The sequence below is a fragment of the Gopherus flavomarginatus genome, chromosome 9 (genome assembly GCF_025201925.1).
Source record: "Gopherus flavomarginatus isolate rGopFla2 chromosome 9, rGopFla2.mat.asm, whole genome shotgun sequence".
NCBI lineage: Eukaryota > Metazoa > Chordata > Testudines > Testudinidae > Gopherus > Gopherus flavomarginatus.
The window spans coordinates 80485960-80507643 of NC_066625.1; the positions used below are offsets into that span (position 1 = coordinate 80485960).

The 21684-nt window shown below is 45.6% G+C and overlaps 1 protein-coding gene and 1 pseudogene across 3 annotated transcripts in view; one reads left to right on the forward strand and one right to left on the reverse strand.

The window, feature by feature from the left end:
- Positions 1-6129: 6129 nt before the first annotated feature.
- LOC127058035 (F-actin-capping protein subunit alpha-2-like) overlaps positions 6130-21684 on the reverse strand; it is a 348126-nt gene continuing 332571 nt past the window's right edge. For 2 of the 3 annotated variants that reach the window (XM_050967418.1, XM_050967417.1), the window contains one exon: positions 6130-10480. In XM_050967418.1, the coding sequence (XP_050823375.1) occupies positions 9576-10480 (905 nt within the window). In that variant the 3' untranslated portion in view covers positions 6130-9575. Of the gene's footprint in view, positions 10481-11586; positions 12213-21684 lie in introns of those variants that run through there. The other variant, XM_050967420.1, reaches the window with a different exon arrangement.
- LOC127058678 (uncharacterized) lies at positions 12608-12708 on the forward strand (annotated as a pseudogene).

Genomic DNA, 21684 nt, shown 5'->3' on the forward strand with positions numbered 1-21684 from the left:
AACACACTGCTTGTGTAGCCAGGACTAAACCATTTTCAGCACTGTTACAGAAAGTTCAGTTGAGTGTTGGTTCCACCTGCACTAGAAGTGACACCATTTCTCAGCCGCGGGGTTAACTGCTGAGATCAACTCTTAGTAATGAAACAGTCTCCCAGTGTAGATGGAGCGGGGACTTAATGGTACAAAAGAAATACTCTCCCATGGTATTAGTGAATGGTGCCAGCCTCATAGTGCTGGAGCAGGAAGTTCTCAGTCACCACGAGTGCAGCAGCACAAGGCCAAAGCTATCCCAGCCCTGACCTCTAGCAACGAAAGGGGACTTAGTTCTCTATTATCATTCCAGTCCTTGGTGTCTGAGTTGATGCCCCACAAGACAGCCAATCAAAGCCAGCTGTGGTGGTGGTTTTCTGATCTTGATCGTTCGGTACTAGGAATTCTCACACCATCAAAATGCTTTTACATAGACTGCCAAAAGGCCAGCAAATGGTAACAAGTTTTGGGTGCTACTGACCTTGGCTGGATTTGAATTTGTGATACAGAGGTGAAAGGCTCAATATCATTTAACTATTCACTTGAGTTATCCAGGCACCCTTAAAGCGGACTCTGGCATGCCAGCTGTGCAGGCTTCCAGCTAACACTGCACCCCATGCTAGTCACTGCAAGATGGGGGGGTGGTGGAAGATGCACTGGTCTACAAGCAAGACTGTGCAGCCAGCTCATTTCATGGTGTGATGGTGTGTCATCAGCCAAAGCCATGTGGATGGGTGTTGAATCATGAACATTATTGTGTGTCTTGCTGATTTTTCCTCTTGTTCCATACTTCGTGGCTCCCATTTCCTCTGTCATCTGTGTCTCAGACAAGGACTGCGGGGTTTGGATGCAGTACCCTCTCCATATATTTGTCTTTCTCTCAGGCATGTTGGTCTCTGTCACAGGCTGCCTGGCCCTTTAAGGCAAGCTGGTCTCAGCCTGGCCTGTGACCTAGCAACCAAGTGATAATTGACCCTAGCTGGTGTTAGGGAGGTTTCAGGGGAAGGAGTTAAGGAAGGACTATATAAACAGAGCTGAGAATTAACTGCTGTGGTGGGAAAAGTTTGTAAGCCTTAGCAGATGGTTGTGCTAAAGGCCTGCCCCTGCCAAGTGGGAGAAGGGCTGGGGAGACAGGAGTTTTGAAGGGCTGAAGAAAAAAATAGGCTGAATATTGCAGAAGTCACTCTAGAAAATGAAGAAAAAGAAGCTAGGAATGAAGAATGGGTGCAAAGTAGGAAAAAGATGAGAAATATCAGAAGAAGTAGGGAATGGGGAACAAAGAGTAGGGCAGAATGCCAAAATATTGCAATTGTCAAATTGCTGGGTAAGGAAGTGGAGATAGGTGACATTAATCCTTTGCAAATAGCTAAATGGATTAGGAAAATGTTAGGGCTATATCAAGAGCTGGAATATTACAGGGTGAAGGTTTATTAGTGGAGTGTACTGGTGAGGAGCAGGCTGAGAAACTGCTTCAAACTAAAATTCTTGGGGAAAATAAAAATGCATTGGCAGCCCCAAAAATTTCTGACAGAAACAAGTGGGGTAAGATATGGAGTCCCACTGGAAATGATGGAGGATAAAATTTAAAAAGGTATAGGTGGGTCCAGGTGCTATTCATCAAGCAATTAATTAGTAGGAGGTGGGAGAGAACAAACCATCAACAGGTGTGCAAATAACACTTGGAGGAAGGGTTTTACCTGATGGGGTAAAGCTAGGATAGCCTATATTTTGGACTAACCCATACGTTCCTCAACCTTTGAGATGCTACAAGTGCCCAAAATTTGGCCATGTGACAGATGTGTATAAAGGGAAACACAAGATATGGTAAATGTGTTGAGGAGCATTCATATGAAACCTGTGGGGATAAGAACAGTAGCTTATGGAGAATTCATGGTAGCTAAACAGGCTAGGGAGATGCAAAGAACCAGGATTACCAACAAGATATCTTATGCAGAAGCTGCTAAACGGCATTCAAAGTGACAGGTGGGGATGGAGGAGAAAACCAATAAGGGGAAGGAACCATGCCTACAACACAGTGCTATAAAGGGTATGGTAAATAATATAAGAGCAGTTAGGGAAGACTTATTTGTAGACAAGGTGGAATTTGTAGCATTTAGGGTAGAAGTAATCAACTGCACTTCACAAACAGAAAGAATACAGATAATAAAAGCTGCAGAAAAGTATTTGCATGTTAATGCAATTTTGTGTGAGGGCAATACTGCAGTTTAACTAATATGGTGCTAAAAGAAATTGTGGGAATGTGTGACACTTAATAGCACATGGTCAGGAACTAAAGAAGACTATTTTTGAAATGAAGGACAAGCCTGACGTTATATGTATACTGGAAACATGCTTAATGGAACTTTAAATGACAACTTTTCCAAGATATGGTACAGTCAGATATGATAGAGAAAGAACTTATTTTCCTTTATAAATTAATGTCAAAATAAATGTAAAGAAACTCAGTGTTGAGTACACTACAATAGAGATTCCAATGCACAATAAAAACACTACTTTAAGGACCTATAAAGATTTGGAGTGCTCAAAATTAAAAGAGCTCACTAGAGAAGTAAAAGGTCCATATATTATATGTGGAGATTTGAGTAGTCATAACGAGTTATGGGAAAGTGGGAAATTGGAGCAATAGCAAATGTTTGGAAAAGTTTCTGGATGAACACAATCTGGGAATACTAAATAACAGCGAACCAACAAGGTTTAGCTCAGTTACTGGGTTCCTGTTCCCATTTGGCACTGGGAATTGCAACAAGCAATATAGCTAGTAAATGTAACTGGTAAATTAACCAGGAAGAGGGAATGAGTAGTGATCATTTCCCTACATTTATGTACCAAGGCAAAGGTAATATTGAAGACACTGGAGGTACTCTTACTTGGAATTTTAAAAGGTCTGATTGGGAGTTCTTCAAACGTATGTGTGATGAATGTCTGAGTAATAAGTATGTAAGTGATTAATATAGAGGAATTTAGTGATAACACAATAAAGGGAATTGTGGCAGCAGCCAAAGTAACTTTTCATAAGGTAACAAATTGCCCTAAAATCAGAAACCCAGTTCTGTGGTGGAATACAAGATTGTAATTGAAGAAGAAATAAGGCATATAGAAAAACTAAACCAGTGTGAACAGTGAGGACTGGACAAAATATGAAAGAAGAAAGGCAGTGGCACAAAATTAATAAGAGGACTAAACAAGAGTTGAAAGGAGTATTATGGGAAAATTAAAAGCAAATACCAAGGTTTCAGAGATTTATAAGCAAGTTAGGAAAATGAATAGAACATTCATAACAGGTATATTTAGCCCTGATCCTATTGACGAGGATGGAGTTATACATTCTAACAAAACAAAGGCAGAAATCCTAGCAGAAGTGTTCTGGAAAGTTAGTATGGAGAAGAATCAAAGTACAGATTTTCAGGGGGTGAGGAGGAGAAAATTTGATCAAGAAAACTGAGATCTTAAATGGTTGGGGAAATGATGATGAGATACTGAATGAAAACTTCAATATGCAGGAACTCAGAAAAGTTAGACAAAAATAAAAACACAGCCCCAGGTAAAGATAGTATATGTAATATAATGCTTTCTTGAATGCTGACCTGCAGGGAGTTTCAGGATTTTATTAAAATTATATAATAACATATGAGAAGAAGTAATACCAGTAGCATGGAAGCATCCGATGATAGTATCAATAAGAAAGCCAGCTAAGTTACTTATGAGAATTGATGCTTATAGACCAATTGTTATCATATCTTGTGTGGGTAAAGTTATGAGATGAGAATTATAAATGAGAGGCTAGTTGCATAGTTGGAAAAAATGACATCTTAAATAATGTGTAAAGTGGCTTTAGGGGAAGGAGATCCATGATTGATCATATTGTAAAATTAGAAATAGGAATACAAAAAAGTATGAGGAACAAAGAGTATATAACTGTGTGGGGTTTGTGGACATTGAAAAAGCATGTGATATGTCATGAAGGGAGGGTTTGTATAAGTTGGTCAAGGTAGGGATAAAAGGAAGAATGTTCTGGTGAATAAGGTTGTTTGTTTGTTGGTTAGTTGTGGGGTTTTTTGAGTGAGAGGACCATACAGGGTAGAATAAGGAAAGTCTTATGAGGTATCTACAATATTGTCAATGGCATTCCTCAGTGGAGTGTTGTCAATCCTACTTTGTTTAACATTATGATAAATGATCTCCCAAAAAGTGTAAGGACCGGAATGGGTATTATCTTATTTGTAGATGATTGTGCTATATGGTTAAACGCATGAGAATTAAAGTGACTGGAGAAAGAAACCAATGAGGCCCTCAGGGAGGTCTCAGGGTCTGGAGATGACTGTAAATTTAAATCCCCAAGCATTAAAACAAAGGGAATGATCATCTCTAGAAAAAAAATTAAAGATGAGTGTAATTGATATTTTATGAAGGCACATCCATTCAAGTTTATGGATGTACTGTTAGGGAGGGCCATATAGAAAATATTACAAACAAACAAACGGATTAATCTACTTTAATGTATTGCTGGGATTAACTGAGGAGCAGATAAGGCAGTGCTGATGATGCTGTATAGAGTGATAATATGAGTCCTAGACTGTGGCTGTCAAGCCTTTAGCTCTGCAACCGGGTTGAAGCTTAAAAAGTTAGAATTAGTTCAAGCTCTAGCACTACGAATTGCATGCAGTGCATCTCTTATGACACCTCTGTGTTGCTCATGGAGAAAAACATATCAATTTAAGAATGAAATGTTAGATCTGACATTTTGGGCTAAAGTCAAGGGAAACAGCACACACAAAATAACTGGGCAATTGAATGTTGGGATTTAAGCAAACAAAATGTAGCCTGACACAATAAACTCACTTACACTTTTAGGGTTAAAATGTGGGTAGAAGAGTTAAGTGAAAAAGAAGGGCTAGAAGAGATTAAAATCGATAGTTATTCAACAGTAAATCATACCAGGAAAAAGGCCAATGGCATATTGGGCTGTATTAGTTTGAGCATTGCCAGCAGATTGAGGGAAGTGATTATTTCCCCTCTATTTGGCACTGGTGAGGCCACATCTGGAGTACTGTGTCCAGTTTTGGACCCCCACTATAGAGGGGATGTGAACAAATTGGAGAGAGTCCAGCGGAGGGCAACGAAAATGATTAGGGGGCTGGGGCACATGACTTATGAGGAGAGGCTGAGGGAACTGGGGTTATTTAGTCTGCAGAAGAGAAGAGTGAGGGGGGATTTGATAGCAGCCTTCCCTTTCCTGAAGTGGGGTTCCAAAAAGCGTCCTGGATATTAGGAAACACTCTTTCACTAGGAGGGTGGTGAAGCACTGGAATGGATTAGCTAGGGAGGTGGTGGAATCAGGGCCGGCTCCAGGCCGGCTCCAGGCACCAGCACAGGAAGCACATGCCTGGAGTGGCACATGCTAAGGGGCAGCATTCCATCCATTCTTGGGGCGGCACAGTCTAGGCGCCTTTTTTTTGCTTCGGCAGTTTGGGCTTTTTTTCTTTTTTTTTTGGTTTGGGGCAGGAAAAATGGTAGAGCCAGCCCTGGGTGGAATCTCCATCCTTAGAGGTTTAAGGCCCAGCTTGACAAAGCCCTAAAGCTGGGATGATTTAGTTGCGGTTGGTCCTGCTTTGAGCAGGGGATTGGACTATGGAGCAGCAAACCGCAGCCAGTGGGAGCCGCGATCAGCTGGACCTGAAGACGCGGCAGGTAAACAAACCGGCCCGGCCCGCCAGAGGCTTTCCCTACACAAGCAGTGTCCCAAGTTTGGGAAACACTGCTCTAAAGGGACAAGATGGTGGGATGGAGTTCCAAGAAGGGGTGCTAGGCAGAGACGGGCTCCACCTAACAAAGGGAGGGAAGAGTATTTTTACAGGCAGGCTGGCTAACCTAGTGAGGAGGGCTTTAAACTAGGTTCACCAGGGGAAGGGAGACCAAAGCCCTGAGGTAAGTGGGGAAGTGGGATACCAGGAGAAAGCACAAGTAGGAGAGTGCAAGAGGGGAGGACTCCTGCCTCATACTGAGAAAGCAGGATGATCAGTGAGTTATCTCTAAGTGTCTATGCACAAATGAAAGAAGCCTGGGAAACAAGCAGGAAGTCCTGGCAAAGTCAAGGAATTATGATGTGATTGGAATAACAGAGACTTGGTGGAATAAGTCACATGACTGGAGCACTGTCATGGATGGATATAAACTGTTCAGGAAGAATAGCCAGGGCAGAAAAGATGGGGGAGTTGCATTGTATGGAAGAGAGCAGTATGACTGCTCAGAGCTCTGGTATGAAACTGCAGGAAAACCTGAGAGTCTCTGGATTAAGTTTAGAAGTGTGAGCAACAAGGGTGATGTCGTGGTGGGAATCTGCTATAGACCATCAGACCAGGAGGATGAGGTGGATGAGGCTTTCTTCCAGCAACTAACAGAAGTTACTAGATCACAGGCCTTGGTTCTCATGGGAGACTTCAATCACCCTGATATCTGCTGGGAGAGCAATACAGCGATGCACAGACAATCCAGGAAGTTTTTGAAAAGTGTAGGGGACCATTTCCTAGTGCAAGTGCTAGAGGAACCAACTAGGGGCAGAGCTCTTCTTGACCTGCAGCTCACAAACCAGGTAGAATTAGTAGGGGAAGCAAAAGTGGATAGGAACCTGGGAGGAAGTAACCATGAAATGACTGAGTTCAGGATCCTGACACAAGGAAGAAAGGAGAGCAGCAGAATACAGACCCTGAACTTCAGAAAAACAGACTTTGACTCCCTCAGGGAACTGATAGGCAGGATCCCTTGGGAGAATAGCATGAGGAGAAAAGGAGTCCAGCAGATCTAGCTGTATTTTAAAGAATCCTTATTGAGGTTGCGGGAACAAACCATCCCGATGTGCAGAAAGAATAGTAAATATGGCAGGCAACCAGCTTGGCTTAACAGTGAAATCCTTGTTGATCTTAAAAATAAAAAAGAATCTTACAAAAAGTGGAAGATTGGACAAATGATCAGGGAGGAGTATAAAAATATTGCTCGGGCATGCAGGAGTGAAATCAGGAAGGCCAAATCACACTTGGAGTTGCAGATATCAAGAGATGTTAAGAGTAACAAGAAGGGTTTCTTCAGGTATGTTAGCAACAAGAAGAAAATCAAGGAAAATGTGGGCCCCTTACTGAATGAGGGAGGCAACGTAGTGACAGAGGATGTGGAAAAAGCTAATGTACTCAATGCTTTTTTTGCCTCTGTCTTCACAAACAAGGTCAGCTCCCAGCAGCTTCCCATACTGCACTGGGAAGCACAGCATAGGGAGGAGGTGACCAGCCCTCTGTGGAGAAAGAAGTGGTTCAGGACTATTTAGAAAAGCTGGATGAGCACAAGTCCATGGGACCGGATGCACTGCATCCGAGGGTGCTAAAGGAGTTGGTGGATGTGATTGCAGAGTCATTGGCCATTATCTTTGAAAAATTATGGCTATTGGGGGAGGACTCAGATGACTGGAAAAAGGCCCATCTTTAAAAAACGGAAGGAGGAAGATCCGGGAAACTACAGGCCAGTCAGCCTCACCTCAGTCCCTGGAAAAATCATGGAGCAGGTCCTCAAGGAGTCAATTCTGAAGCACTTAGAGGAGAGGAAAGTGATCAGGAACAGTCAGCATGGATTCACCAAGGGCAAGTCATGCCTGACTAACCTAATTGCCTTCTATGACAAGATAACTGTTTCTGTGGATGAGGGGAACGTAGTGGACCTGTTATTCCTTGACTTTAGCAAAGCTTTTGATACGGTATCCCACAGTATTCTTGCCAGCAAGTTAAAGAAGTATGGGCTGGATGAATGGACCATAAGGTGGATAGAAAACTGGCTAGATCGTCAGGCTCAACAGGTAGTGATCGATGGCTCCATGTCTAGTTGGCAGCCAGTATCAAGCAGAGTGCCCCAAGGGTCAGTCAATATCAGTTCAATATCTTCATTAATGATCTGGAGGATGAGGTGGACTGCACCCTCAGCAAGTTTGCAGATGACACTAAACAGGGAAGCGTGGTAGATGTGCTGGAGGGTAAGGGTAGGACACAGAAGGACCTAGACAAATTAGAGGATTGGGCTAAAAGAAATCTGTTGAGGTTCAACAAGAACAAGTGCAGAGTCCTGCACTTAGGATGGAAGAATTCCATGCATGGCTACAGACTATGGACCAAATGGCTAGGCAGCAGTTCTGCAGAAAAGGACCTAGGGGTTACAGTGGACGAGAAGCTGCATATGAGTCAACAGTGTGCCCTTGTTGCCAAGAAGGATAACAGCATTTTGGGCTGTATAAGTAGGGGCATCGCCAGCAGATTGAGGGACATGACCATTCCCCTCGATTCGACATTGGTGAGGCCTCATCTGGAGTACTGTGTCCAGTTTTGGGCCTCACACTACATGAAGGATGTGGGAAAATGGGAATGAGTCCAGCAGAGGGCAACAAAAATGATTAAGGGGCTGGAGCACATAACTTATGAGGAGAGGCTGAGGGAACTGGGATTGTTTAGTCTGCAGAAGAGAAGAATGAGGGGGGATTTGATAGCTGATTTCAACTATCTGAAAGGGAATTCCAAGGAGGATGGATCTAGACTGTTCTCAGTGGTAGCAGAGTAATGGTGGTAACAGAACAAGTAATGGTCTTAAATTGCAGTGGGGGAAGTTTAGGTTGGATATTAGGAAAAACTATTTCACTAGGAGGGTGGAGAAGCACTGGCATGGGTTACTTAGGGAGGTGGTGGAATCTCCTTCTTTAGAGGTTTTTAAGGTCAGGCTTGACAGAGCCCTGGCTGGGATGATTTAGTTGGTGTTGGTCCTGCTTTGAGTGGGGGGTTGAACTAGATGATCTCCTGAGGTCCCTTCCAACCTGATATTCTGTGATTCAGGGAACAAGCTGGAGAAGCTGAGGTTGTAAGTTTGGCTGTGGACAACTGAAGACCAGACTTTGGGAAGGAGGAATTGCATTTATCTAGTGGGAAACTGAGAAACTGTATTTGTCTGGTAGGCTGAGAAGAGAAAGATGGCTTGAAAGGGCAAAGCAGCCAGGCCACAGAAAGGAAGAACCATGTCCCACTGAGGGATTGGGAAGAGAGACTGTTTAAGTTATGATATGCTAATAAACTAGTCCCCGAGAACAGGTGTACTATGTAACTAGGGTCTTGTGTATTGAAGAACCTGAGAGGTGGGGAGACAGAGGGCATGTGCTGTCCAGTGCTCTATCATGAAATCACACTCTCTCTCTGAAGCCCACTCATCAATTTGGTTTCTTTTCTTAGAACTCCCTCCACTTTATCAACAAGCTGACACACAATGTGACTGCGTTTGATCTGTGTGAGCACTTATCCTGTGGTCAGCAGAAAACCTCCACTTGGATCTCCCAACCCCCCAGGAGAGCACCCTGGCTCTTGACACCACAGAACTCTTCTGGCCTTCGTTTTATCTTTTTTTTTTTTTTTTTTCAATTTTTCTTTTCTCTATTTATTTTATAGGATGTTTAGTACTTTCTCCCTTCCCTGAACACTTTATTCAGAGATCCCATACAAACTGGCCTTTCATTGGGCAGCAGGTGCCTCCACTATCTTAGCTGTCACTATTTTCTCCCAGTTGATCATGCTGTGGGTGATGGGCAGCTGTCTTCGGAAAGCCTTCAAGTGGGTATTGCTCATCCTCTGGTATTCTTCCATCAGCCCATCCTGGAACCGGTTGTCTGCATCCTCCAGCAGTTTCACAAAGTCCTGGGAGGTCTGGGTCTCCGTGGTGACAGGCAGACTCTCTGCCACATCCTTGCACACTGTCAAGTGTATGTTGCCATCCTCAAAGTAGTGAGCCTGCACCATGATGGTCCCGGTCACTTGGGTGGAAGTGGAAGTGGGACTCAAGGTGAAAGTCCACTCTGATTTCCACAGGCCATTCCAGAAGGCTGAGGGTCGGTGCAGACGACCCGCAATGCAGGCGATGAGGATTTTCCGGATTGCTGTATCCTTGATGAAGACACTGCAAATTCCCCCAGGATAGTGGCTGCTGACGTATGCTTTCAGGCCCTCATAGAGGGCCCTTCTCCATGCCTCACCTTTCTCATCTTCCTGTGGGTGAGCCTGAAAATCACTTGCCTCTTTCCTCAGGTGGTCAAATTTGAAAGAGACCTGTCTCTGGGAGTCAAGGAAGTGTTTTTCCTCCAGCTCGTTGTGGCGGGTCAGCAGCACCTCACACTCCTTCCTCCTGACTGGGGTGAAGTGGAGCTTGTTGTGCAGGGCACAGAGGGAGGCAGCTTCCTGGCACATCAAGCTGTCATCACCCACCAGCAGGCGCAGATCGCTGAAGGCCTCACAGAATTCTTCTGGTGGGGCCTGCTTCAAGAGACTGCTCACAATCTTCACCTTCTCTTGTCTGGACAGGGGCTGTTCCCTAGTCATTCTGTCCATGGTCGTGGGGCTCAAGGATACTGGATCCACCTCACCTGAAGGAAAAGCAAAAGAACATGACAATTATTAGCTTTCCAGGCAATACACCAAGGGCATCCAAATTTTGCCCAGCTGCAGGCTACATAGGCAATTTGCCACACATAATGGAGCAGGCTACAGCCACCCTTACCTCAGGTACAGCCCAGGGGTCACTACATGGCCTCCAATTCCCATCTCCAATCCACACTGAAGATCTCTTACTTACAGCAAACAGAGCTGGGCTTCCACAATTCCAGTAGGGTCACTAGAGAGTCTCATGTATCCAGCTGTCCCCAATCAGTTTTTCACTGTGGATCTCACCACATCTTGAGATTCGGGCTTAGGAAACCTCTACAACTGTTACAGATGTATCCTGAGGGCCACCCATGAGTGGGGTTATTCCACTGGGGGAGCCCAAATAACCCCACTTGCATCTGCGTTCCCCTAATTTATAGCACATGTCACACCCCTACGCTACTAGCAACAGTGCCCAACAATGGAGGCAGGCTATGGTCAGAAGCAGCTCTTCTTTCTCAGGAGCCCCTAAATTTTAACCAAAAAAACTGATGTGATCCTTGACCAGAATGAACTTTCTCCACTAGTGCCAATCATGACATTTAATAATTCCAAAAATAAGCTCCTTTTCCACCTGAGAATAACCCCTGGTCAAATCAGTCCCATTTTAAGAGTTATTTCAGTCCCTGACCCAACAGCTGAGCCATAAGATGCCAATATAACTGTAATCCAGGGCTATAATAGGTGAAGACTGTCATTAGTCTTTAGCTGCTTAACTGGCTACTAGTGCTGTCTGCAGCAGCTTGCTCCCAGGAAAGCCCCTTTCCATGATGATTCTCACATGGGCTGCATCGGGAGCACTGACTGAGTGTAAAATGAGCGTAATTTATCAGGGATAAAAACGCTTTAGCTTTATTAACGTGTCAGGGGGAACTGGAGCACTGCTCCTTGGTACCCTCCCTTAATATTTGATAGTGTAAAACCTTATGCCATTAGGCAATGACTAAAATAAGATGCAGCAGCCTGAAGGAAATGTTGATCGTTGGAGAAAACCTTCCCCTTTAAAGCCAGTACAGGACTGTGGAGGATTCTCTGAATTTGCAGTCACCTGTATTTATCCTGCTTCCTGGCAGCTCCCGTAGGCTTTAATCATGTGTCCCAGGCAGTTCTACAAAGCAGCCACTACCGGTGCTGTACATTGCAGGTTTCAGGCCGGAAGCAACATAATACAGGCCACCAATGAAGACACCACGGTTCATAGTCATTCCAAGGATTTGACCCTGTACCCAGGAAGCCCTGGGTTCATGGACGGGAGGCAAAACCAGCTCCTTATAGCATTTGCCCTGTGCTCCTGGCACAGCCTCACTTCCTCCACCAAATATTGGCTGCTGTTCACTGGAAGCTATACCAAGCCTCTAGGTCCATTTGGTTGCTGAACCTGTTTCTTGCCTGTCGACTCTCATAGGCTTTGGCCAAGTGACCACATATTCTGCTCCAATAATACTCTGTGATCATGTGGCCTCCAGTGCTTGAAACCATTTTCTATGGGACTTGGTTCCTGGCTGTTCTTGGCTGCCTGATCTGCTGTTAGGTGACAAAGCTGTTTGTGTGACTGTGGCCCCAGCAGGTCCTGATGGCAAGTAGCTGGGTTGCCTTCATTCCCAACGAGCTTCTCTAGGTGGTGATAAATGTGTGACTGACAGAAGTGAGCTTATCCTTACAGCTGACGTTGAACATCTTGCTTCTGAGGTCTAGGTTCTGTACATGTCACCCCAACTGTTCATGAAACTCACTCCAGCATTGTCACAGCTTTGAGTGAGGGTTTTCTCCACGGTTTGTTTTCCCATCTAGTAACTGCAGCGCTCCAAAGCTTTGTTACTCATAGAACACAGTACCAGTATCTTGTACCATGTAGGGTCAAAGAAGGTTCAGCACAAGGGTAAATCATCTGCACTTGTCTCTGGCCAAACATGCAGGATTCCCCAGTAATCTCATTCCCTACTCCCCCCTCTCCCATTAGATCTTGTTGGTTTTCAACCTTATTTTATCACCTTGGGAATGTCTCAGTGGCTACCTTCCCTAACAGCCTTACTGTCGCTCAGCTTCCCATAGGCCACTGCACAGCCACACAGCTTCGGCAGCACATATACTAAAATTGGAACGATACAGAGAAGATTAGCATGGCCCCTGTGCAAGGATGACACACATTCGTGAAGCATTCCATATTTTTGTGGGTGGGATAGCTCAGTGGTTTGAACATTGGCCTGCTAAACCCAGGGTTGTGAGTTCAATCCTTGAAGGGGTGATTTAGGGATTGGTCCTGCTTTGGGCAGGGGGTTGGACTAGATGATCTCCTGAGGTCCTTCCAACCCTAATAATCTATCTATCTTTTTTCTATTGAGAGAATCATCTCCACTTGGTCCTTCCCAAGGGTGACAATATCTGTGGAAGATAAGGGTGAGCTTTGACTGAGCTCCTGGCCTAGCACACAGCCAGCCAGGAAACAGCAGCAGCACCCTCCAGACCCCCAAACTTTCCCCACCTTCCCAGCTAGCACTGACCCCAGCAATACAGAACAAAGGACAATAGCAAGAAATCCTCCCGTCCCTGCTCAATACCCTGCTCCACAGATGGGCTACAGTGACCCTGACCCACAGGCCACCCCCCCCATCCTGGCGCAGGGCAGCAGGGCGCTGCAGATCGGGGGCACAGCCTGAGCCATTACCTGCTCAGCTCCTGCTGCTGCACCTCTGGAAGCAGGATTTCAAAACAACAGGTTCCCATGGCAACGGGGAGATACCAACCTGCGCTCTGTGAGGGAAACAGAGCGACATCATCCAGAGCGTGTTCCCTGGGAGTGAGCCTGCCGGGAATGGAAACTCCCAGGGCGTGTGAGCTACCCAGTCCTAACCCTAACCCTGCCCGCCGCCCCCCCTCGAAGCCCACAAACCCACCGTGGTTCCTGGGGGCTGGATAGACCAGTGTGTTTCTTAGTCCTTGTTTCATGAAGGCAGGTACCTGGGAGCAATTTCACTATTAGACACATCTTTGCAGTAACATTTCCTGGACCCTAATGTACAGTGCAGCCTATTGGTTAATGGGCCACAAGCAGCAATCCTTACTTGGTGTCGATGGGAGCAGAGGTTTGGCTTACTGAATACAGTCATAAGGGGTTTGATGCCCTGAAATTAAAGTGTTGTACACCTTGGTTAGCACTTGGCTGCAGAAACCGTCACCTCTTCCAGGAACCGGACAGTAACAAACACAATTGTCACTGCAGTCACCAAAAAAGAACAGGGTATGGACCAGATCCTCAGCTGGTGCAATCAGACCTAGCACCAGTGAATTTATGCCAGCTCAGGATCTGGCCCTATCATTTGAAGTGGTCATGAATAAGAAGGCCTGATGGAGCTAGGCAGGGCCAGATCAAGGCACCAGCTTAGCAAGCAGGTGCTTGGGGCGGCCACTCCGGGAGAGGGGGGGCAGGTCCAGCTATTTGGTAGCATTTCGGCAGAGGGTCCCTCACTCCAGGTCGTAGTGAAGGAGCTCCCACTGAATTGCCGCAGATCGCGATCGCAGCTTTTTTGGGGGGGTCGGGGGGGACTGCTTGGGGCAGCTAAACCCCTGGAGCCGGCCCTAGGTACAGACAGGGAATGGACAGAAGTGCAACACCCCCTGCTATGCCAGTTCTGAGTTTCCAGTGACTAAAGCTTGCTGGTCATGGTGGGATGTATCCAGCTGCAGGATTGTTTGGAGAAGGTCCCACTCGAGATGAGGCTGAAGTAACACTCCATGTTTCTATGCGGCCTCTGGCTGATTTGAACCCCTGACAGGCATTGAGTGTGTTTATATGGCCTTTTAAATGGTGCAATCAAAACCTAACATGCTGCTTTCAAGGCAGTGTTGCAATTTAGGCTTCCAGTTTAACTACAAAAAAAAGAAAAATATTTTGCCTGGACTCTTATAGCACCCTGCTGTACAAGCTCCAATTGAAGTTGCTTGACTTGAAAGAGCCTTTGGATTGGAGATTGCTAGGAAGAGGAGAAATAACCTGTTCTATTCCTGGACTGCATATTAGTCTTCCATATGGGTGTGATGCCAAAACATAAGGGCCTCCATCTGCTAGGCGGGCCTGGCCAGGCCCCATGAATGGCTTTTAATGCTAATACATTCATCTAGCTTTGGCTCTCTCTCCTCTTGGTTTGGAGGAATACCAATGATTCAAATATTGTATAAAACTATTGAAAGTAATGGCTCTAAACACCCATCATGTCTACCCCCCATTTGATTTTAGAGGCAACCCTCTTGGCGCATAATAATGAATAAGTTATGGGGGGGGGTTATATGTTCAACAGCACCCTTGAAGGAACAGAACATTTTAAAAAAAAATCTAGCTGGTCGCTATCAAATTATTTCATTCTATTATTCCCCAGAAACTAAGCTGTGCCCTTCAACTTCAATAATGTGGCACGTACGCTCCATCTGTGATCAGTGTTACAGAGGCTGTTAAGCACCAGCCTGGAAGGCTTCAATTGCAAATTCGAGAGGAGAGTTGAGCAAGGCAGTCTTGAAGCTCCTCTGTTTCTGGACATGCACATAACTTGGGGGCAGACTAATTTTGTTCAACCAAGGACCCTGGGGCCAGGAGTCTTACAGTTACGCCCAGTTTGCAGTGGACCAGTTTGCAGTCACCCTTCCCTTTAATGCAGAGGCTACAAATACTACAAGTCCAAGCATGCAGTGCTGCATCTTGCACTGAGAAGCCAATCCATACTGGGACACACATACACGCAGGGGCAGCTCCAGGCACCAGCATGCCAAGCGCGTGCCTGGGGAGGCAAGCCACGGGGGGGGCGCTCTGCCGGTCACTGTGAGGACGGCAGGCAGGCTGCCTTTGGCGGCCTGCCTGCAGAGGGTCCACTGGTTCTGCGGCTTTGGCGGACCTCCCGCAGGCTGCTGCTGAATTTGCAGGACCGGGGACCTCCCGCAGGCAAGCCGCCGAAGGCAGCCTGCCTGCCGTGCTTGGGGCAGCAAAATACCTAGATCACACACGGTGAAATCCTGGCCCAATCGAACTCAGGGATAAAGCTCTCACTGATTTCAATGGAGCCTTGATTTCACCCACAGTCTGTGAAGATTGCATTTTAAAAACTGGGGGAGGGGTCCTTTGGGCCCTGATTTTTAGAAGCCCTGGTTAGAAAATTTTCATTGAAGGGGTCTTTGTAGAATTGCATGGGACAACTAATTAAAGTCCATGGGCAGCCATCTGGGCCACCCGTCGGTGTGAGAACTGTTGTGTCAGCCCCCACACATGTCAGCTGGTAAACCTCAATCCACCGAATTTATTGTCATGCATGTTAGCGCTTTAGTTTGGGGAAATTACCATGGCCTGATTTCCTCCTGCACCTTTATTTCTGGCTTGAGACCTGATGAATTGTTGAGGTTGCTGACTTAAGGCACCACAACAAATGCTTAATGACACAGCAAACATCATGGTTTGTGACCATTGTGTCACACCTGCTCCAGCTCCTGGTTTTTCGAGCTCTTTTTCCAGGACTGTATTGGTGGGGAAGAATCATGAGTGCTTTGGCCTGCACCTGAGTTTGCCAAGAGAGAGCTGAAAGGCACAGATTTCTTGGCTGAAAACAACCCTAATGCTGAGAAGCGAGGCGGCTCTGAATACCCCACAGTTTATTTTTGGAAGACGTCATTTCAGTAATTACGTGTGTTAAATGAAATGCAATTAGGGATAGAGACGGGGAAGAGAAGGTGTTACATAGGTGTCAGAACAGAAACCATTTCTTGGCTAACAGATTTATTAAGACTGTGGGTCCTTTATTAGTCTGTGTGAGGGAGGGGGCAAAGGAGACTGATCGGTGAGGGAGTGTCTGTTCCATTTATCGGTGGGTTTTTATTGTGAAATAGGTAATGGAAACAATTCCATCTGTGAGGTGGGTTTTTTTTTTATGGCACGCTTGAGATTGCAATTAAAAAATGCAATAAAAAGCTGGTTTGGAAAACCCAAATGTTTTAAAAGAATCATCTGCTGTCCATTTTTTTAGGCAAGAACATCAGCAAGGGCTCATTTATATAGCACGTTTTGACATTATTTCATATGGAGGCATAAACCCTTTGAGAGGTCTTTCTGTTACAAAGCATTTGGTGCACAGTGGAGTGGCGTGCAGGAGCCTGTCTGTACAGCGCCTCAGAGACAAGTGACCTGGGGGCTTCATAATCAATTATCGTCTAGGTTCGTGGATACCAGCTATGTAATGCAGGCTATGCTATGTGCTGGAGGGAGTATCTGGGAATGAGATGGGGCTAAGGCAGACAGCAATGCAGTGGATATGTCTGATGAACAGGGGATATGATTTGGTTTGGGTTGGTTTAAGGATTGCTCAGCTCTGATTTCTGAAATGAAATAGCATTTCATGTTTGTCTGTGGCCACCTCTGCATTTAAACCATATTCTTCTGCATCTGTTCTCAGCCACAGCTACTTCCCAGAATGTAGACACGGGAGTCAGACGTTGTCACAGTCCAGACTAGGGAAGAGAGAGGGTTTGATCAAAGTTGGGAAGCTAATGAAGCCCAGAGAGGCTGTTTCAGAGAGTGGAGGAAGGATCCTTGCCCATTAAGAAGAGACAAGGAGAGTTGTACAGCATGGTGAGGTTGCCAAGTCTTTGCCATTTATCAACAACTATTATATTATCAAGATGATTGTTGCAGACTCCGGCTCTCTTACAACAATGGTATAGTAAATATCACAGCAGGTAATGGCTGCTGCCCATCTGGGAATGACCTTTTTATCTTCACCTTTCCCTAGTGGTGGCCAAATACTTTACCAATAGGAGTCTTAGAAATATGCATCTGATGCCTGCTGTGCATGATACGGTCTGTCCTCCAGGGTCTCATGAGAGGCTGCCTTCCTCCTGCCCATTCACCATCTCTCTCCACCGCCATACTTACCCTATTGCCCTTGACAATGGGATCAAACCTTAGCTTTTACTTTGAGTACTCAGAAATCCCTTTCCATCCCCTCTCAATGAAATGAATACAAGACGTGGCAGCGTCACGTGCATTTATGCCCCACTGGAGAGAGAGTCTGGCTGCTGCTCTGCAGCCGGTGGAGTCAGAACTGCAACTTGCTTTTTCAGAGAGGTTTGGTTTGCTTTCCCTGTGATATTTAGACTTCCTTTTGGTAGCGAGAGCCCTGGATACGGACAGAAATTGCACTCATTGCTCCTGCTGAGATCCTGCCTGGGGATCGTCTCTCTAACTGCAGGGGGAACTCAAAAGAGCTATCATGCAAGGTACCAGTAGCTGTTGTGCCTCTGAGCAGCTCCTGAGGAGTGAGGGGCACTAAGCTTGTACTTTAAAAGAAGATTAAATTTTCAAAGTTAATGAGAATCGCTGCGAAAACAGAGTCCCAAGGATAAAACAATAACAAAAAAATTTTTGAATACTCATCCAATTAGGGCTTCTGACAGATCCTCATTATATAGCCACTTCTGACATTGGACAGCACAGTTTAGATTAACGCTGCAAACAAATCCTTTTGGAAAGGCAGATTGACATTTTGCAGAGAGGCATTTTTACTACTACTAACACCTGACCATTTTACCGGAGCATAAAGGGCACAATGAAGGGATAAGGAGAAGCAAGGAAGCAGCACAAATTGGCAGACAACTGAACAGTCTTGGGGACACAAACCAGCCTTGCGGAATGTGGGTGATCCCTGGCCTTGGCTGGCCATACATTGGGTCCTTTAAAAGAAACACTTAAGATACAGAAGCTGGATTTTTTTTTTTTTTTTTTTTTTTGGCTGTGCTGAATCCGAGATCACTATGGAAACCTTTCTCCTGAAGCAATCCAAGTCAGGTAGCAACAGACCGGATGAGTGAAAGGGCAGCTCTTCAGAGGAAGAGGGGCATTGATGAAGTATTTTAACAAGTCCCGGAGGAGCTGGCATTTGAAAGCTACCTGACAGGCTCAGTCGGATCCTTGAAGGGAAAGGAAACAGAACAAGGCTGTCTGTTGGGATGTTCCCCGAAGAGAAGCCAGCAGCATCTGCCACTCACCTCCACCCAGAAATGAGTTCAATCAGCCACTCAAGTGGCAGGATGCACTCCTTGAAGTCATGCTAATTCTGGAATAGAGAATCACCCTGCCTTATGTATGGAGAGCACCGGAGCAGAGGGAAGCCAAGTTCCACTGGCAGCTTGCAGCCTGGGCTGGAGAAGTCCTGCTTATTCATTGATTGGTGTGGTGGGGGTGGGAAAAAGTCAGGCCGGCATCCCAGCAAAGCGCTCTCACTGCTGCTATGGCAATGAGGTGCGAGACCTGAAACTAGTCTCTTTAGAGATTTTCAAAAGCACCTCAGGCATTAATAGTGGAAGTCCCACTGAGTGTCCATGGGACTTGGGTTCCTAAATGCTATAGGTACCTTAGGAAATATATATGCCCCTTAGAACGTGCACAGTGCTTCTCACACCTGGATCTCCAAGCACTCTACAAGGGGGGGATCAATATCTTTACCCTCATTCTACATATGGAAGACGCTGAGGCCCAGAGGGTTTTTACCCAAAATTTCCATTCCTAAAGCACCTAAATCCATATATAGATGCCTAAATATAGAGCCTGATTTTCAGTGGGAGCAGCAGGCGCTCTGCACCTTTGAGAACAATTTATTTAAACATCAAAATACTGAGTGCCTGAAGTCAGGCACCCGAATTGGAACATTTCATCCCAAGTGACTGGCCCCAAGTCACACAGCAAGTTAGTGCCGAGCCAGAAACTGAACAGAGGCTGGCTGGCCGCCAGACCTGTGATCTGCTCCCTGGCCTATGCTATGACCACTCTATCATTGCTGGAAAGCAGCTGCTGGTCCTTTCCCAGGGTGGCGAAAGGGTGGTATTCACAAAACACCCAATGCTGAGAGCAGTTGGGCTTATTCCCAGCTGTAGCATGGCAGTGAACCGCCGAGACCGGCCCAAGCCACACAATCCAGCTCAAATTAGAAGCACCAAACCCAGGAGCTTAGGAGTGGTCCCAGACCATTGGGATGTCCAGACTGGCATCCCACCTTCCACAGCAGCCAATACTTCACGTATCAGCTGAAGACAAATCCTCCCCCCACTCCTGGTCCTCATCAAAGTGGGGAGGGCTCATCTAGGCACAAAAACTGCACTGATACAGCTTACATCAATGTAACCCAGCCCATTGTGCATGCTCTCAGTTATGTCTTGCATCAACTGTAATTAGAGTGACCAGATGTCCCAATTTTTGGGTCTTTTTCTTATATAGGTTCCTACTACTGTCCCACCTCCGTCCCGATTTTTCACATTTGCTGTCTGCTCACCCTAACTGTAATGTGGGCAGATATCCCAGAGCTCCTTGCCCTGCTTCCAGGCTCATGGCATGCTAGCCAGTTTTCCCAGTGGATTGTGGGATTCATCTCAGAGGCTAGAGGGAAGATCAAATTCCCCTAGCCCGTCCCACTGTATCCCAGAACGCACCTGTTGCCCAAACCATTTCAGAGCTCCAGAGGGATAGGTCAGTGGTTTGAGCATTGGCCTGTTAAACCTAGGGTTGTGAGCTCAACCCTTAAGGGAGCCATTTAGGGGCAAAAATCTGTCTGGGTATTGGTCCTGCTTTGAGCAGTGGGTTGGACTAGATGACCTCCTGAGGTCCCTTCCAACCCTGATATTCTATGATTGAATCAGCAGGGAAGATGACCAGGGGAAACATACACATCTGTCCCTTATTAAGACTGTAGTATTGCCAACCCCATGTGTTCAAAAGCCATGAGTCTGGCCCCCAAAAATTATAAGAGTGGCTTAAAAATCATGAGATTTTTTTAAAATTAAAAATGTTGGTTCTTCTTCTTTCCCATCTGTTCTTTTTAACTATTCAGAGCCAGATTTTCAAGCCTTTTCCAAAAACCACAAGGAACTTACTTTTTCTTTTTCGGTCAAAAAAGCTGACAGCCTCACATAATCACATGGCTTCAGGAGCTGGGGCTTTAAGAAACACACCCAAAGTAGATGTAATATATCTCAACTTTAGTAAGGCTTTTGATATTGTCTCATGTGACCTTCTCATAAATAAACTAGGGTAAATAGCCTAGACTAACCTAGCATAAGGTGGGTGCACGATTGGTTGGAAAACTATACACAGAGACTAGTTGTCAATGATTGTCAGCCAAGCTGGAAGAGCATACGAAGTAGGGATCTGCAGGCATCTGGCCAGGGTCTAGTTCTATTTAATATCTTCAGAAGTTATATGTATAATGGCATAGAAAGTACACTGTTTGCAGAGGATACCAAGCTGGGAGAGGATATAAGCTGGAGGACAGGATTAGAATTCAAAGTGATCTTGACAAACTGGAGAAATGGCTTGAAATAAATAAGGGGCCATTCAATAAGAACAAATGCAAAGTACTAGACCTCACTTACAAAGGACTAATCACTTGTACAAATACAAAATGGGAAAGGATTGCCTCAGAAGGCGTACTGCAGAAAAGGATCGGGGGGTTATAGTGGATTACAAATTAATGATGAGTCAAGTGTAACACTGTTGCAAAAAAAGCAAACATCAATCTGGGATGTAATAGCAGGAGTCTTGTAAGCAACCCACGAGAAGTAATTCTTCTGCTCAACTCCACGCTCATAAGGCCTCAACTGGGGTGTTGTACCCAGTTCTGGACACCAGACTTCAGGAAAGATGTGGACAAACTGGAGGAAGTCCCAGAGGAGAGCAACGAAAATAATTAAAGATCTAGAAAACATGACCTATGAGGAAAGATTGGAAAAAAAGGGGCTTGTTTAGTCTGGAGAAGAGATAACAATTGTTAAGTAAGTAATACCTGATACCAAAAACTGATAACAATCGTTAAGTACATAAAAGGTTGTTATAAAGAGGAGGGTGATAAATTGCTCTTTAACCACTGAGGATAGAACAAGAAGTAATGGGTTTAAACTGCAGCAGGGGAGATTTAGGTTAGACATTAGGGAAAACAAATTACCTAGAGAGGTATCTATTATTGGAGGTTTTTAAGAACAGATCTGACAAACACTTGTCAGAGATGGTCTATCCCAGTGTTTCCCAAACTTGCGACGCCGCTTGTGTAGGGAAAGCCCCTGGCAGGCCGGGCCGGTTTGTTTACCTGCTGCATCTGCCGGTCCGGCCGAGCGCGGCTCCCACTGG